General features: G+C 38.6%; 1 protein-coding gene and 1 pseudogene across 1 annotated transcript; both read left to right on the top strand.

The window, feature by feature from the left end:
- OR13C21P (olfactory receptor family 13 subfamily C member 21, pseudogene) lies at positions 4,715-5,651 on the top strand (annotated as a pseudogene).
- On the top strand, positions 8,614-9,834 carry OR13F1D (olfactory receptor family 13 subfamily F member 1D). Its single transcript, XM_001493521.4, has one exon. The coding sequence runs from the start codon at positions 8,704-8,706 to the stop codon at positions 9,706-9,708; it is 1,005 nt and encodes a 334-aa protein (XP_001493571.3). The 5' UTR covers positions 8,614-8,703; the 3' UTR covers positions 9,709-9,834.
- The last annotated feature ends 7,407 nt before the right edge of the window (positions 9,835-17,241 follow it).

Here is a 17,241-nt window from a genome sequence, read left to right as displayed (position 1 = left end):
CAGAACCGCTGCTCACTTCTAGGAAGCACCATACATAGACTACAACCAGCCTGGCCATACAATAGGCTTACATGTTCCCAGCCTAGGTTAGGTGCCATCTGTCTGTGTTTTCATAAGAACATGTATATTATCCCTGTGCCTGCACTTACCACATTGTTTGGTAAATTAACTGTTTCTTTAGACTCCAACTGCACCTTGTTCCATGTCCACTTGTGTAAGTCTAGAATAGTGAGATCCCCAAGCCTGATCCATCAGGTCAAAGGAGAAACCTCTCCCATGCACCATCCGTGTCTGTGTGGTGCCTATTTTATTTTACTGCCCTCTATATCACACGTAATATCCCAGACACTCAAAACACAATATCTTAACTGATAGACTATGAAACAGTAAATCGCATGGAGTGTATTATATAATGTTAATGAAAAGCAAGAAAATAGAAAAACTCAGTTTTAGTTTTCTGAATAATACACAAGTGCTTTTTTTTTAAGTACGTTGAATAAAGTGGAGCCTAACAAAAATATCATATTTTATTGTTCTTAATGCTAATATTATTGTTATTTCAATACAAATCAAAATATACTCCAATCATAGGCTAAATAGATATAGTTAGCATTGTTTTTATGTCCTAGGAGAAATAAGTATATGACTCTAAGATGAAATAAGGACGAAAAGTTGTAGAAGTTGACAGAAAATGTTTGTATACGTGTTTTAAATCTTTTATTGTCAAGACTTTGTAATCCAGCTGTTCCTAATTCTGTGAAAAATCAACTTTGCTTTCCCATAAAAACTAATTTTCAAAAGAGGGTTCATAGATGTGAAAACTATATAAAGTCTCTATATTTAGAACCTATTCAAATTGAAAAATAAATAGAAGTTTGGAATCCATGTTACCTAATAAGGTAATTGTATTATCTACAATATCAGAAAGAAATCTTCCTACCGAAAATGGCATCTCTTTTGAGAATGGTGTATATGTGTGTGCACATATGTGTGTCTATGTGTGGTTTTATAATTGGAATGGGAAAAGATTAATAGCATGGATGGATTTAAGACTGCCTAATTTAAGCCGTATCTCAGTTTACTAACATAACTCAGTTATTTGCTACACACAGACCTTTATTCCAATCGGTCATTTCCAATGTGTTTTGACTTCCTGCCATGAAGAGAATATATGAGCAAAGCAGAATCTCTAGCAACCATACCTGATAAAATAGTATCTGAAATGCTTTTTCTTTCTACAAAAACAGTCCACTGGCATCACACTGCATATTAGCCACTACTATAACTGAGAAAAAGATTTTAAATTGACTGGTTTTTTTTTTTTTTTACTCCAGTGCATTTGTGTAACCCTTGGCTAAATAATCTGAGGAAGTTTTAATCTAGCTCTTATTAGTCAAAGTTACAGCAAGACAATTATTATCAGCCTGTCAGTTTTAGCTGTCAGAATAAGATGTCTCTGCTGAGAGGCTGTTGTCTTCATCCGTTTTTCTTCATCCAGCCAACTCCAGCCTCTTTTTTCCATTTACATAAACATTGTCATAGAAAGGCCCACAATCATCCTCCATCCTTCATTCTGGACTTGTTACCAGTCTTGTTTGTTACTCACAATCCCAGATGCCCCTTTTCTTTGACGCTACCTCATAGTTGGGAAGTGTGATTCCCTGTTCCCATGGTCCACACTTAAGGCAGAATCCACATAGTTCACATCACAGTCATAGGTTCTTCCATCTTTTCTGTTGGTCTTTCACACTCAGAAAGTTCTCCTCTTATACTTTGTCTGAATTTGTCACATACACCATGAAAGTTTAGAAACATGCACTTGAAAGAACATCCAATTTCCCTATATTTCTTTAGTTAACTAAAACACTCAGTTTCTAGTGTCATTGGAGATCAGTTGTTGCCCAAGACAACCAATATCCTCCCGCACATCGCTCAGTGCTGCTTTTGCTGCATGCCATCAGTTTTGATATACTGTGTTTTGTTTTTTTTGTCTAAAGTAGTTCCTACTTTTCTTTTTGATTTCTTCTTTGACCCAATGGTTGTTCACAAGCCCGTTATTTAATTTCCATATATTTGTGAATTTTCCAATTTTCTTCCTGCTATTGATTTCTAGTTTCATTCCTGGTGGTCAGAAAGGATACTTGGTATAGTTTTATTCATACTTAAATTTTTAAGACTTGTTTTGTGACCTAACATGTGATCTATCCTGGGGAAAGTTCCATGTGTGCTTGAAGAGAATGTATATTCTGCTGCTTTGGGGTGGAATGTTCTGTATTGGATACAAGTTATGGGAACCAAGAAGTCCCAGTCTGCTGTTTGCATGCTAGAGAACTAGGAAAGTCTGTAGTAAAATTCAGTCTGAGTCTGAAGGCCCAAGAACCAGGAGCTCTGTTGTCTGAGGGCAAGAGAAGATGGATATCCCAGCTCAAGAAGAGCAGTAATTAACTTTTAATTTACCTTTCTTGATACAGAGGGTGAGTGCCCTGAAGAGCGAGCCAGTGTGTTACTCCTCTCTACGTATGTCTGCCTCCCACTCTGCCCTGAATAAAGTAATGTTCACCAAAGCTGGTCTCTCGTAGAGTGCCTCAGGGCTCTGTGTCCATTCCTGTCCTGTGTTACACTCCAGTCAGTGACTCAGATGAGGAATTGAGCATGCACAGAGGAAAGGAAGCTAAAAGGACAGTGACTTGCTGTAGGCAGAATGAGGATCCAGAAAGAACTCTGTACATTGCTTCAAGGAACCTAATCACTATGGGGATGATACATCCTAAAACCAAACTTTCCCCCAAAACCACTACAAAGTGCGGGCTGGGATGGAGCTCATCAGCAGCTGATAGAAAAGGACTTGGGTGCTGAATGAGCTGAGGATGACTGACCAGTAATAGATTTATGGGTTCTGGGTAATGCGTTCACAGAAATATGTTGACCAAAGAGAAGGAAAGAGAACACGAAAAGGAGCGAGGTAGCAGGCAGCAAACCTCTTCCAGTGCCTTCAGCATAATTGTATCTTGGGGATGTTATCCCAGAAGAATACAGTGTCTAAACTGCTTACAACTCATTTTCAAAACTTTAAATGACTTCAGGGACTAAAATGGTCCCCAAAAGGAAATTGAACCTTAAATTACCTTCTATAGGCAACGGTCAGTTCTTTGGAGATTGTTTCCTGGAGCACCAAGGCAAGTGGGGGTGGGGAGGCCTGGACCTTCAGGTATGGTAGGGAATGACAAGCCTCCCTCCCTACCCTGAAGGGGGGGTCCATATTCAGTGTCTGTATTTTCCACCCTTTAGGAGAGTGATCACTCTTTCATCTCACGTTTCTGATAAAGGTAAGTGAAGGTTTTGATAAAAGGACTCTGAAATTCTCATTAGCCCAAACACATTTCTAAGAACAGATTTGATCATTCAGGGGGATAGGGCTCAAAACGGGCAGAGGGAGGTGACTTCAGTGGCATAGTAAATATTGAATACATCATAGCCCCACTGAGTGGGTCATAATACCCTGACATCCTAAGATTATTGAGGAATTGTGGACAATTCCTCTCACTATATGACATTTTATTTTTTTGATGCTATAAGAGTAACAACGTTGATTCTCTACCATATTAATGCCAAAATCAAGATATTTCTGAATATTTGGAGGACGGAATACTTGGAGGACTCGGGGAAGAGGCACTAACTTCATTTGGGGGCTACAGATGGCAGATCCTATTAGAAGGTTCAAGGAGGCAGAATTCCCTAACAATAGCAACTACTTTAAACTGAAACAAACCTCCTCAGTGAGTAGAGAGCCTGGTTTGCTCAAGTATTCCAGCTAAGGCTGGAGGACTATGATCCAGGAAGTAGTGGGTCTATGTGCTTTGCAAGGTGGTTGGCTTGGTTGGACTCTAAGCCCCTTTCCAAGCCTGGGTCTACAGTTGTCTGTCAGCATAATGATAACCAGAATTGAAGACTGGCCAATATTATGTTTTAGGAAGCCCTGAATAAGCAGGTGGCATCCACCCTGTGACTATTTCCATGACTATTTTTGCACAGCCACTGAAAGAAAAACATTTTGGGAAACATGTTTTCTAAACATGACCCATCAGTGCCCACTTCTTGGAACTGTGACCTACAGTGGAGCCAATGCATCCTTCCCTGAAAGACTGTGGATTTTCAGAGCCATGTGTGAGTGAATCATGATGGCTGATGAATGGAGAGAGGAACACAGGATGGGATAAAGGTATGGATAAGAGGATGGCCCTGGGGCTTGGGTTGTTTATTGCAGGAGGATAAGAGGAAGGTTAGAAGATGTTTCTAGGAGGGTGACATGAAGAGAGGAAAGTCTGCTAACAGCTGAAGATTGAGGTCTGATCATTGCACCAAGAGAGGAAAACATGAGGTGAACTTAGTCTCACTCTTGTGACCAAGGTTTACCAAGATAAGTCCACCATCCAGGGTACCTATCAGTAGAAATGAGTGTGTCTGATCAGGTAAATTAAATCACCACTGGGACGTTTCAAATGTGTCGCATACACAAGGTGGCTTAAGTTCATAAAGTAGATTCTTTTCTAGTCCCTTGAACTTTTCTTAGAACCATGGAGAGACCATCCATTATTAAAGCTGTTTTCCTTTCAGCAGAAAGTGCATTTCTTACTGGCAAGCCAGCACTTTAGAATTCGAGAATGTTGAGACTGACCTTCTGAATTCCTGCAGGTGAGAGAGCAGATTCACCACGGACAGATCCAATCAGACCTCCCTGGTGGTGGGGTTCATTCTCCTGTGCCTCTCAGCCTATCCAAAACTAGAGAAAATGTTCTTTGTGCTCATTCTGTCAATGTTCCTGATGATCCTACTGGGCAACGGGGTCCTCATCCTAGTGACAACCCTTGACTCCCACCTGCACATGCCCATGTACTTCTTCCTGGGGAACCTCTCTTTCCTGGACATCTGCTACACAACCTCTGCAGACCCCTCATTCTTGACAGCTCCCTGACCCACAGGAAAGCCATCTCCTTCTCAGTCTGTTTTAGACAGGTATTTCTCTCCTTTGCCATTGGAGCCAGAGTGTGTGCTCCTGAGCATGATGGCATTTGATTGCTACTTGGCCATCTGCAATCCCCTTAGACACCTCATGGTCATGAGCAAGGCTGCCTATGCGCCCATGGCTGCCAGCTCCTGCGTGGCTGGTGGAGTCAACTCCTTGGTGCAGATCTCTCTAGCAGTACAATTGCCCTTCTGTGGGGGTCAACCACTCCATCTGTGAGATCCTGGTGGTTCTGAAGTTGGCCTGTGCTGGCATCTCCATCAATGCGATCAGCATGGGGGTGACCAATGTGATCTTCCTGGGGGTCCCAGTTCTGTTCATCTTTGTCCCCTACATGTTTATCGTTGCTACCTTCCTGAGAATTCCATCAGCAGAGGGGAAGCAAAAGGCCTTCTCCTGGTGCTCTGCCCACCTCACAGTCATGGTTATCTTCTATGGGACCATCCTCTTCATGTATGGGAAGCCTAAGAATAAGGACCCACTGGAGACAGAAAAACAGGGCCTTTCAGACAAGCTGATTTCCCTCTTCTATGGAGAGGTGACCTCCAAGCTCGACCCCATAATCATCTACAGCCTCAAAAACAAAGATGTGAAGGCTGCTGTGTGTCTGAAAAACTTAGCTGAGTGACTGTCACAGAATCCCAGATTGTCAGGACACATGATTTCTAAACTCCTTGTTGTACTCATGGGAAAGTGGTAAACTAGAATAGAGAAGGGACTTTCACAAGGTCCATGTTGTGGACCATGAGACTAGGAGTAAAATGTAAAGAGGTTTTCCCACACCACCACCCCATTGTCCTATTTAAGAACCTAGAAGGAAAGAGCCTTCACATTTCTAGAGATGTTGGCTAATTGATAGGTTTTTGCACAACCACAGTGACATCATATCATAGCTATTTTATGCTAGCAAAATTTTAGATCCTCACCAGAAGCTGCTGCATGTCCGTGATGAATCATTGATATGTGCAAAATTAAGAGACAAACACAGAACCTAGTTTTAGTAGAACTGGATTCTTGAAGTGTAGTGTTCAGCCCTATTTAGAACTGCTGATTACTATACATGATTTGGTATTATCCTAGAGGCCTGTGTTCAGTAGGAATGAAAAATATCATCCATGCACAATGTGTTGCCCAATAGCACCATGGCAAGAATTCTCAAGTTGTAGCACCAGGAAAGGAGGGCTCTTATCTTGAACAGTGGGTTGAAAGAAGAAAGGAAGATGCTCATCGCATGTGCTGAGGTAAATGGTAGCAGACATTATTCATCACTTTCCGTATCCTCAGATTTACAAAATTTATTGATGAGTCTCAGCTAGCTTAGGAAACCAGAATAGAGATATTTACCTTAAAAAGAAGTACTAGTTGGTAGGAAAAATATTGAGTTGAAGAAATGAGTCCTGAGTATGGGATACAACTTTTGGCTATGAGTTTTCTTATTTACCTCAGACAAGTCATAAAGCCCTCTAAGCATCTCTCAATTTAAAATGAGAAGGTTGGATCAGAAGTTCTCTGAGTTCATACTGGCCCTGATATTCTGGAAAAGAAGGAGTGGAATGTGTTGGAAAACATTTAATTATCTTAGCACCAGAATCAGAAATTTTCTTAGAAAAAGAGAAACTATCTACATAAAATGACTTGGGATAGGTGAGACTCTGACAAAAGGTAAGGGAAAGGTGGGGATTCAATCTACCTGAGAAAAGGAGAAGACTTCAGTGTTTTGTTTCTGAAAGGGAGGACAAGAGAGTGGCAAAGAGAGAAGAGAAAGGAGAAGGCATGAGGGGAGCGAGAGCTAGAGCAAGGAAACTGGGTGCTGGGTGGGAAAGACCACTAGAGAAACCTTCAGTGGAAGTGGTGGTGTGTGCTGACCAAAACAGACTTTGGTGATCAGAAACATCGAACTTTCACCTTTCTGGAAATAATAAGTAAAGTGTTTCACACTCACCCACGGATTGGAGGTTGAAATTTTAATAGATTATGAAGAAGGTGCGAAGATTGTTATCTGAGTCAATGTGGGCCAGCACAGGAGCAGCATACAGGCAATTATGGTTATGGAAAGCAGGGAGACCAGGAAATCACAAATGCTTTGAGATTCTCTGAAATATTAGAGAGCCATGGAATGGGGATGGTGGAGGGAGAATTTAAAACAAGCGAATCTAGATCTTTGAGATCAGCACAAGATATGAATTATCATCCTCCTTGAGTAGACTGGAAAACCAAGTTTTGAAGAGGCCAAGTGATTTGCCTAATTTTGCACAGCAGTAAGTAGCATGGTTGGATTTGGAGTCCAAGTCTCACACTCTGAGAACAGTGCTGTAATTCCCTACAGAGGATGATTGCTTGGGAAGCATTTCTACCGTCCTAAGAGTACGAGTGGCCAATTTCTTTTTCCCACTCTCACTCTACATCAAATATTTAAAGCTGAGACATAAGTTGACACAGAGAACTGTAGTGAAGATGTACTTATTTTTAACGTGTATCAAAAACTTACCATGTTCAAGGCAGTAATGTATTATTAAAAATCCGAAATGTGAGTTATTACTTTGCTAGTATTGTGGGGAACAAACAAGCTCTTGAGAAGTTCACAGTCCAGTGGAGGGAGCAATAGGCATGTGCACAAATGGCTGTAGCTCAGTGTGATATACTTGAATAACATAAGTATGTACAAAGAATGAAGTTGCAGTTAAGACTTTGGCATACAGTTCTGATGACTGGATAAAATATTCACTAAAGACAAGATTGGAATTGGGAAGGAAGGGCACTCCCGGTAGATAAACTGTAGACTAAAGACATAAAAATATAAAATGGCATGGTAAGTATGAGCAACCACAAGCTGGTGGTTGTTTCAGACCAGAACGTGGAGGTGGAGTATTGGGAGAGGAGGCTGGAGAAGCAGGCAACAACGAAAATGTGAGGTGTGTGTATTTGTAATTGATTTCATTTGAACTTTGTCTGATAGGACAGTGGTTTTAAACGTCTCCATATGTGATCGATTGTCAGTTATATTGCAAGTAATTTGATTTACATCATAAAATACTTACCTTTGAAAATGATTTCCTTGCTAAGGAAGTATTTCTTCCTGAGAAAGTATCTTGAAATTTCAAGAATTTTCCATATTCAAAAATGCCTTCTTGGAGACAGAAAGCAGGTAGTGTTGTAGTAATTGGACTCTCGTCTATCTTCTATTTATGATCATTACTGTGCAGAATATTCATCTGTTATATTACATAATTTGCAGCTTTCTGAATTGCAACGACATCCTTTCTTGTTGCAAATGTTACAAAAACCTTTTCTTTGCCCAGCAAATCTTCTCTGGCCCTCAAGTAGAGTAGATCTGATGCATTTTTTTTTTTTTATTGAGCAGTCTTAAAATGTCTCACTGAGCAGTGCCAGCAACACAGAGTTGGGTTCTTACTTTGTGTTTGCCTAACACCCTGGGGCATACTTATATCACATTATTATAATTGTTTATTACTTGACTGGGTCTAGTATTTTATTGCGAGTTGCCTGGGAGCTGCTTTTACGTAATTCAGCTCTAGATCTTCAGTGATTTATAGTGTATTCAATAAAAGTTGGATGTATGAATGAATAATTAATGGTATTGCCAGGATAATAATCCTTTTGAGTATTCCTAATGAAAATCTCTTGAGAGTTGGTAAGGTTTAAACTTTTAAATATCTATAATGTATACTTTTATTCACTACTACAGAAGAACAAGAAGGAACAAAATGGTCAAGACAAATGTTACAGTCATTTCAAATTTTATTTTTCTGGGATTTTCCTACTACCCCAAAGTGGAAATAGCCGTATTTGTGCTGTGCTTGCTGATGTACTTGATCACCTTGCTGGGTAATATGATTCTGATCTCCATCACCATCCTGGATTCCCGCCTACACACACCCATGTACTTCTTCCTCAGCAACCTCTCCATTCTGGACATCTGGTACACCTCTTCTGCTCTCACTCCAATGCTGGTAAACTTTGTTTCAGGGAAAAACACCATCTCATTCTCAGGATGTGCTACTCAGATGTACTTCTCTCTGGCCATGGGCTCCACTGAGTGTGTGCTCCTGTCCATGATGGCATATGACAGGTATGTTGCCATCTGCAACCCCCTGAGATACCCCATCATCATGAACAAGAGGGTTTGTGTGCAGATTGCAGCTGGCACCTGGGTGACAGGCTGCCTCACTGCCCTTGTGGAAACTATGTCTGTGCTGCATCAGTCTCTCTGTGGAAACAGCATCATCAATCATTTCACTTGTGAAATTCTGGCTGTCTTGAAACTAGTTTGTTCAGACACTTCCAAGGTGCAGTTAATCATGCTGGTGATCAGCATACTTCTTCTTCCTATGCCGATGCTCCTCATTTGTCTCTCTTATGCATTCATTCTGTCCAACATCCTAAGAATTGGTTCAGTGGATGGTCGAAGCAAAGCCTTTTCAACGTGTGCAGCCCACCTGACTGTGGTGATTTTGTTCTATGGGACAGCTCTCTCCATGTACCTGAAGCCCTCGGCTGTAGATTCACAGGAAATAGACAAATTTATGGCTTTTGTATACGCCGGATTAACCCCCATGTTGAATCCTATCATTTATAGTCTACGTAACAAAGAGGTGAAAGCGGCTGTGAAAAAATTACTGATTAGGCACCCTCTTCGTGCTCTCTTAATCCCTAGTAGCAAATAACATCAATAAACATTTATCTAAGGGATGTTTAGTAGTGAGTATTCACTAGAACTTTGGGATCATGGAGGAAGACACTCATTCTAAATGAAATGTGTGATTTCTTACTTCTCTTCCTTGAATGACCACTGAAACTCTCAAATAATATAGATATGTCTTACATAATCATATCTGAAACCTTATGCAAATAAGTCTTGTGATGAAAATTTTCATTTTTCTTTTGGGTTATACCGTGTCAATATAACCTTAAGCATTTTTAGTGTATTTTTAAGTATTTACAATTGCGTACATGTAGTATATGAAGATAACTCCGGTAGACTTTTTAGCTAATTTATGATTACACTCTGTTTCAAGGTGAATTGTGTCACTCCAAAACTCTCGTGTTGAAGCTCTAACCCCCTAGTACCTCAGAATATGTCAGTATTTGGAGATATGGCCTTTAAGGAGGTGAACAAGTTAAAATGATGCTGTTAGTGTGGGCCATCATACAATCTGAGTTGTGTCATGATAAGAAGAGGAAATTTGGACACACTAGGTACAATAGGGATGCTCACACATGGAGGAAATTACAGAGGCAGAAAGTGGCTGTTTGAAATTCAAGGAGAGACCTCAGAAGAAATCCAAACTGAAAACACTGTAATCTTGGACTTCTAGCCTCTGGAACTGCAAGCAAATAAATTTTTGTTGTTTGACCCACCCAATCTGTGGTATTTTGTTATGGCAGCCTTTGCAAACTAATACCACCTCTTTTTCTGCATAGCTCTATTTAACAGGAATAATAATATATTCTTTAAATGTGTGACTGTGTTTTACATGTGTGGACATATTTGTGCATGCAGATAGATGTGTGTGATGTGAATGTCTATGTACAAATGCAAAAGGTCAGCACAAATATATCCTGAATAGAAGTGGGGTGGAGGAGAGTCAGTCAGGAAAAAAATATCAGGGTTTAGTAACATGTTGTTGATCTTAGGATGCTGACATTATCTCGTAAACCTGAGGAAGCTACAGTGTGTTTCAGTGAAACCACTAGTGCCCTTTGTTACTACGCTTTTCTCTGATACCTGGTTCCTTAAATTCAAGGGTAGAAATGAACCTGTTGCACTTAGAAAGATAAGACGTGATATCTATATTACAGAATTTATAATACTTTAAAACCACTAAATTGGTATAAAATATTGAAATATATTTTATCAACCTTATTAAATAAACCAAAATATACAAGAAGTTTAAAAATGTACACCCAGCAGCTTTCATAGTGTCTGTATATCCCCTCTTGACCAGATGACTAAACATGAAGTCGATGTGCAAAGCTTATTTTCTCTTTGTCATGGAGTTGTCACCAGAGTCAATAGAATTGTTGTGATAGCTTGAATCCTGGTTGAGGGTTATCCATTGGTGTAGAAGAGAGAGACAGAGGTAGTTCTGGGATTAACTTTAGGGCATATGAGAAAATCATACCAAAGATTTATTTAGTCTGTCCAAACGGTGAAAACCTCATCAAGAAATAGTTAGATTGGGGTCAATGGATTGACCAATCATTATCCAATGATAATCCTTGAAATCAATGATCTATGGCCACTGGAAGAGTAATAAAAGTGTGAGAGAATGGAGATAATAGAAATAAGAAGAAGAATATATATAGGTAACAGCTAACACAGTGATAGGACTTAAGGCAATTATGAGTTCCAACTAGTCGTGTTCACTTATTCTACCCTCATTCAAAGATTTGACTTTCACTGCCTGCATAAGGGCAGGGTGAAACTGATCCACGGATGAGGAGGGAGAAAGTATTCAAGAGTCACAAGCCTTTATTTTTATAGAGTCTTCCTAAGTTTGTATTCCTTTTAAAATTTTCTGTTATCTTGCCTTGGGCTTATTATCTCCAAGTGGGTACTTTTCTGCAACTGACTTCAACAAATATCTAAAAGCTCATGATGGTGCCTTCATTTCGTGAAGACCTAGTAGGGCTTTGATAGGATCATGGGCATTAGTGTTGTGGTTTGCTCTGCCTGATTTTAGTCAACTTCAGTAGCACAGACACTAGATCAGCATGGATCTCTCATTCTTTTATGGCCTATGACTAGTCTTTTTTATATTTCATAATTAGTTATTTTAGTAAATTTAATAACAGGATGGGCTTGGCATATTTATTACTTTCTAAATACAATAAAAAGGAGATATTGGAAGTCAAGGTTAATGGTATATTCCATATAAGAAATAGTCAATATCTTTTAAAATCTACACTTAGAATGTCTCTGTATTGAAGAAGCAATAGAGACATATCATGACAAATAAAAAGGTTTGTGAACAAAGTGAGGAGCAATGTTCAGATGGTAATGGATATTAATTCAAAACATCCTGTTCGTTATCCTTTCCACTGAACCCTCATTAGCACAATAAAATAAAATATATAACAGCCTCATTCTGAATTAAAATCACAAAGCATATTATTCTATCTAATGTTCTACATACTTCTTTTGAAGAAAGAAAAATTTGTGGAAATTTGAGGAAAAAAATTTGTGGAAAAATTAACAGTGTTAATACTTGTCAATTTAGATATTGGTGCAGCAAGAGTAGTAATGTGGTGTTGTGGAAAATCCTGGGCTGTACAACCAAAGAACTCAGGATTGAATTCTTACTCCTCCTCTTCCTAGGTATGTGACCTGGAAAACCAAAGTTGACCTCCTTGTGCTTTGGTTACTTCCTTTGGAAGATGGATACAGCAATGTCTACATCATGAGATTGTTGTGACAATCACATGAGAAAATAAATTCAAAACCAGCAATCAATTGCTACTAATTTTTGTTATAAAAAGCAAGAGAAGGGAGAGATCCTTTCAGGACTACTGATTATCATTCATTTAAAAGAGAAAATTTAAAAGGTTCGAGGAGGCCAGATTGTCAAGAATCTTGTAATACTGGGCTTTATTCTGTAGAAAATGGAAAGTCAGTGAAGATTTTCTCACACTCTTACGATGTGATCAGGTTAAGCCATTAGGCTGGAAAGAATGTTCTTGTGATATTGTGAAGGATTGATGGAGAATGGGAGAGATGATTTAGAGGTCCATTGCAACAGTGCCCACAGAGGCAATGAAGACTTCAACAGAAAGCAATAGGATCAAGAAGGTAGGATGAATATGGGAATTAGAGGGTTACAGGATTGGATTTGAGGATCTCTCAGATATGGACAGACAGTTATCAAAGATGATTCCATTGGTCTAAGTAAAGAACTTACAAGACAGTCATTGATTGGATGAGAGGAGAAGCTTAAGGATGATGACTTCACAAAGATTAGGGTGTAAGTTGCTTGATTGATTTACTAAGTGTCGAGGGTCAGACTTCCACGTGAAGACAGACCAGTGAAGTCCAAGAGAGAAATCAAAACTACAGCTATGCATTGGAAAGTCCTTTGTACAGAGGTGAAAATTGAGCCCTAGGTGTGGATGATATTGTCTAGGGAGAAATTTAAGACAAATGTCTATATAATGGTTGGATATGTTTTCCTATAATTGGTCCAAGCTATGGTGTAGGGGAAAGAATATAACACTTGGAATCTGGAGTAAAGAATTCTAGTTTGGTTTTTCTATATAAGCTGAATGATCTTAGGCAATTTCTTAAACATCCTGGCCTAATTTCCTCTTCTATGTTCATAGAATAATTTATTTAATCTATTTCTAGTAATTATTTTAAAGTTCTTGCTTGCGAATTCCAAAAGACCACCTGTCAATCAACTAGAGTGATGGGCTTATCACTTTGATACACTCAGTTTTTTAAATTTAATTATTTTATTGAGGTCATAGTGGTTTATAACATTGTATAATTTCAGGTATACATTATTATATGTCAGTTTCTGTATAGACTGAATCGTGCTCACCCCAATAGTCTAGCTTCTATCTGTCACCACACATATGTCCCCCTTTACTCCTTTCACTCTCCTGCCCACCCCTTCCTTTCCCATAATTACTAATCTGTTCTCCTTATCCATGTGTTTATTAATGTTCCATGTATGACTGAAATCATATGGTGTTGGACTTTCTCTGTCTGGCTTATTTCACTTAACATAATACTCTCTAGGTCCATCAGTGTTGTTGCAAATGACACAATTTTGTCTTTTTTATGACTGAATAATATTCCATTGTTTATGTATGCCACATCTTCTTTATCCATTCAGCAGTTGATGGACACTTGGGTTGCTTCCACTTCTTGGCTATTGTGAATAATGCTGCAATGAACATAGGGGTACATATATCTCTTTGAATTGTTGATTTCATGTTATTTGGATAAATATCCATTAATGAGATAGCTGGATCATATGATACTTTTCTTTTTAATTTTTTGAGAAGTCGCCGTACTGTTTTCCATAGTAGCTGTACCAGTGTACATTCCCACCAGAGGTTGATACACTTAGTTTTTGATCTTCTTTTCTGGCTAGACTCTCACTTCAGTTAGTTTGAATTTACTTGTTATTTCAAAAATATTGACAAACATTTATTAGTGTATTACAAAGCTAGGGCTATGACCTGGCAGTACTTAGGTATACAAGCTTAAGGTATCCCAAGGTCTCTCTCTCTCTCTACCTCTCTTTCGTGCTTCCAGCTTTACTCCATAGCTACCCACACTAGAATATGCTAAAACAATTCCTTTTGATGGAAACAGATAGGTGGGGAGGATTTAAATTTCTTCTTATGACCAAGAAGGGGTAATGGGGATCAGATTTGCCTTTCTACCTGAAACAATAAAAATACAACAGAAGAAATATCTGAAAAACAAATTTTTATATACTGACATTAAGCAACATAGGACAATGATCCCTGAGAGAAGAGAAAGAAATTAAGTGAGTCCTATAATTTTCCAAGCTTAATTCCAGGTAAGAAGATAGAGAGAGGGAACAATGTGGAGTCTCCATGACTTTAGAGGATGTAGTTGAAAGGCCAGTAAAAAAAGGAAACTAGTTTTTGAGAACAGAATATCAAAGAGGAAGAAGCTGCGGTGAAAAAGAGCTCTAGAGATCTAAGGGGATGCCCCTTGAGTCTTCAACTGAGTATTGATCAGTGCAGGTGTGTGAGGAAACTAACTGGGCCTGGGAAAGAATCACTCAAGAGAACTAGAGGGAACGATTTTCAGAACTCACCCAAGGCTTGGAATAAAGTTAGCAAATTTACAACTTAAAAATTCACATTGTACAACCTAAATAGATACATTTTTTGTTAATCATACTTCAATAAAACTGAAAAAAGAAAGCGTATTAAAAAAAACAGACACAGATATGACACTGATAGAATTGCTAGACAAGGCATTAAAATTATTCTAACTATATTTTATATAGTCAAGAAGGTTGAGAAAAACTCAAGCATGTCATTTGAGATATAGAAAAGTATATTTAGAAATAAAGGTAATATTTTAAAAAGACAAAATCTAAGATCTAGAAATGAAGGAGAAATTTAATATGAATGTACCCACTGTATTTTGGATAGAATTAAAATAATTGGCCACTGCAGAAGAAAAGATTGCTGAACTTGGAACTAGAGCAACAGTAACTCTTCAAAATGAAGCACAGAGAGAAAAAAAGACTGAAAAAAAGTGAACTGACCATTAATTGCTGTGAGACAACTTTAAGTTGTGTGACATACATGTAATCGGAGTCGAAAAAGGAGAAAGCATAGGCAGGATAATATTTAAAGAAATAGTGGATAGAAATTTTCTAAATTTGAGAAAAAAATAAATATACGACACAAAAAGTTCAATAACCGAAAGAATAACAAACAGGAACAAAACCACACCAAGGCACATCACATGAAGTTGTTTAAAACCGGGAAAAAAAAGATATGTCCCTGAGAGAGAGCTTTGTTCTTCTCTAAAATGACAGGACTTCCCCTTGGACTCTGCAAGCCAGAGACAATGGAGCAGCATCATTAAAGTACTGAAAGAAAAAACTGTCAATCTAGCACTCTATACTCAATGTACACAGCTTTCAAAATCAAGATTTTTCCCTTCACCATTTCTAGAATCAGCCCTGGTCCCTTTTTAGTGGAAAACTGCATTTAGAAATCAAGATTGGGTACTAGATGTACAATTACTATTAGCATATCACTGCTCCCAGGCCCTCTAAGTGCATATATGGGCATACATATAAATGTATGATTTTATATGTACATGTGGATGTGTATGTATACACACGCATTTACAAACATTTATGTCCATATTAATTTCTATACATATACCTACATCTAGCCATCATCTCTCTGTTTATCTTTATATATGTATATCGCTCCATGTATCTTTATATATTGACAACCATGAGTTCACACTATCTCCAATTCTAATCCAACACCATAGGTTTTGTTCTACTTTTCACCCTTTCCATATTTGTAACTCCTTCTCTGACAGTGTGAAACCTGGCTCTCATTATACCCAAGATTTTAACCTGTTATTTGTTTTATCTCCTGTATGTAAACATTTCTTTTGCTTCACATTATCCTCTATCACCCCACTGTCCATACACTAACATCCTTTTTAAGTTACTTAAGATCTGACACTTCAGTCAAAGCCATCCCACTTCAAGGATGCATGCTTCAGCCTGATCTGGTGCTGACAGACTTGACCATTTTCCCCTCCTCAGGTGTGCCCTTCTCACTCCATTTAGGTCTTTCTTCATGGACTCCCTCTACACCCCTCTCAGGTTTCGACATCCATGATCTGAATCACTCCCCTGTGGAAGCCTTCCTCACCTATTCAGTCTCTGACAATTCATGCCTGGCCACCTGCCCCACTCCTTACCCTGGCAAGTTGACACTTTCATTACCCTATTGTGTTCTAATATGTCTTGCTGGGTGCCTTCCTTTGCATGCAATCCTCAACCAGGTGCTGGCATCCACACCCCTCTCTTATATGTATGCTTTATTCATCCCACTTGGCCTCTGACAACCTGAGCTGAGCCATTCCCTGTGTAGATGTCTTCTTCATTCTGCTTGGGTTCTGGCAACATGAACTGGGCCCCCCTTCCACATTAACATTTCATTTACTCTGATCAGGCTCCAAAACATCATGCTGGCCAGAACAAGCAAGGATGCCTTCCTGAAAACTATAGGGTTACTAAAACCTTTGCTGGATGGCCCTTGAATGTGGATGCTCTCCTATCCAGTTCAGGCTATGATAACGTAAAGGATGCTCAACTATATATCATACAATTATATACGATATGATATTATGTAAAAAATGCAACTATATATAATTACTCACTAGCAATTTCAAGGGGATTTTTCTAAAAGGAAAATACTTAAAATGAGACTATTGCTTCTGAAAGAATGAAATTGTCAGTGTTCTTTAAGAACGATTTACGCAATTCATACATTTTTCTCAGCAAGTGCTTATTAGAGAATAATATACATTAATATGATTTCTGTCTTATCTAGCTCAAATGAGCTCTTCAGTATACTTTATTCAATCTTTAATCTGCCCTTATTTTTCCATACATTTAAAATTAGCTGATACTTTACAAAAGCTTTTAGATTTGTCATTTAGTATATGAAATAAT

The sequence above is a fragment of the Equus caballus genome, chromosome 25, assembly GCF_041296265.1.
Source record: "Equus caballus isolate H_3958 breed thoroughbred chromosome 25, TB-T2T, whole genome shotgun sequence".
NCBI lineage: Eukaryota > Metazoa > Chordata > Mammalia > Perissodactyla > Equidae > Equus > Equus caballus.
The sequence above is the reverse complement of the archived record's forward strand: the minus strand, read 5'-3'. Positions and strand labels throughout refer to the sequence as shown.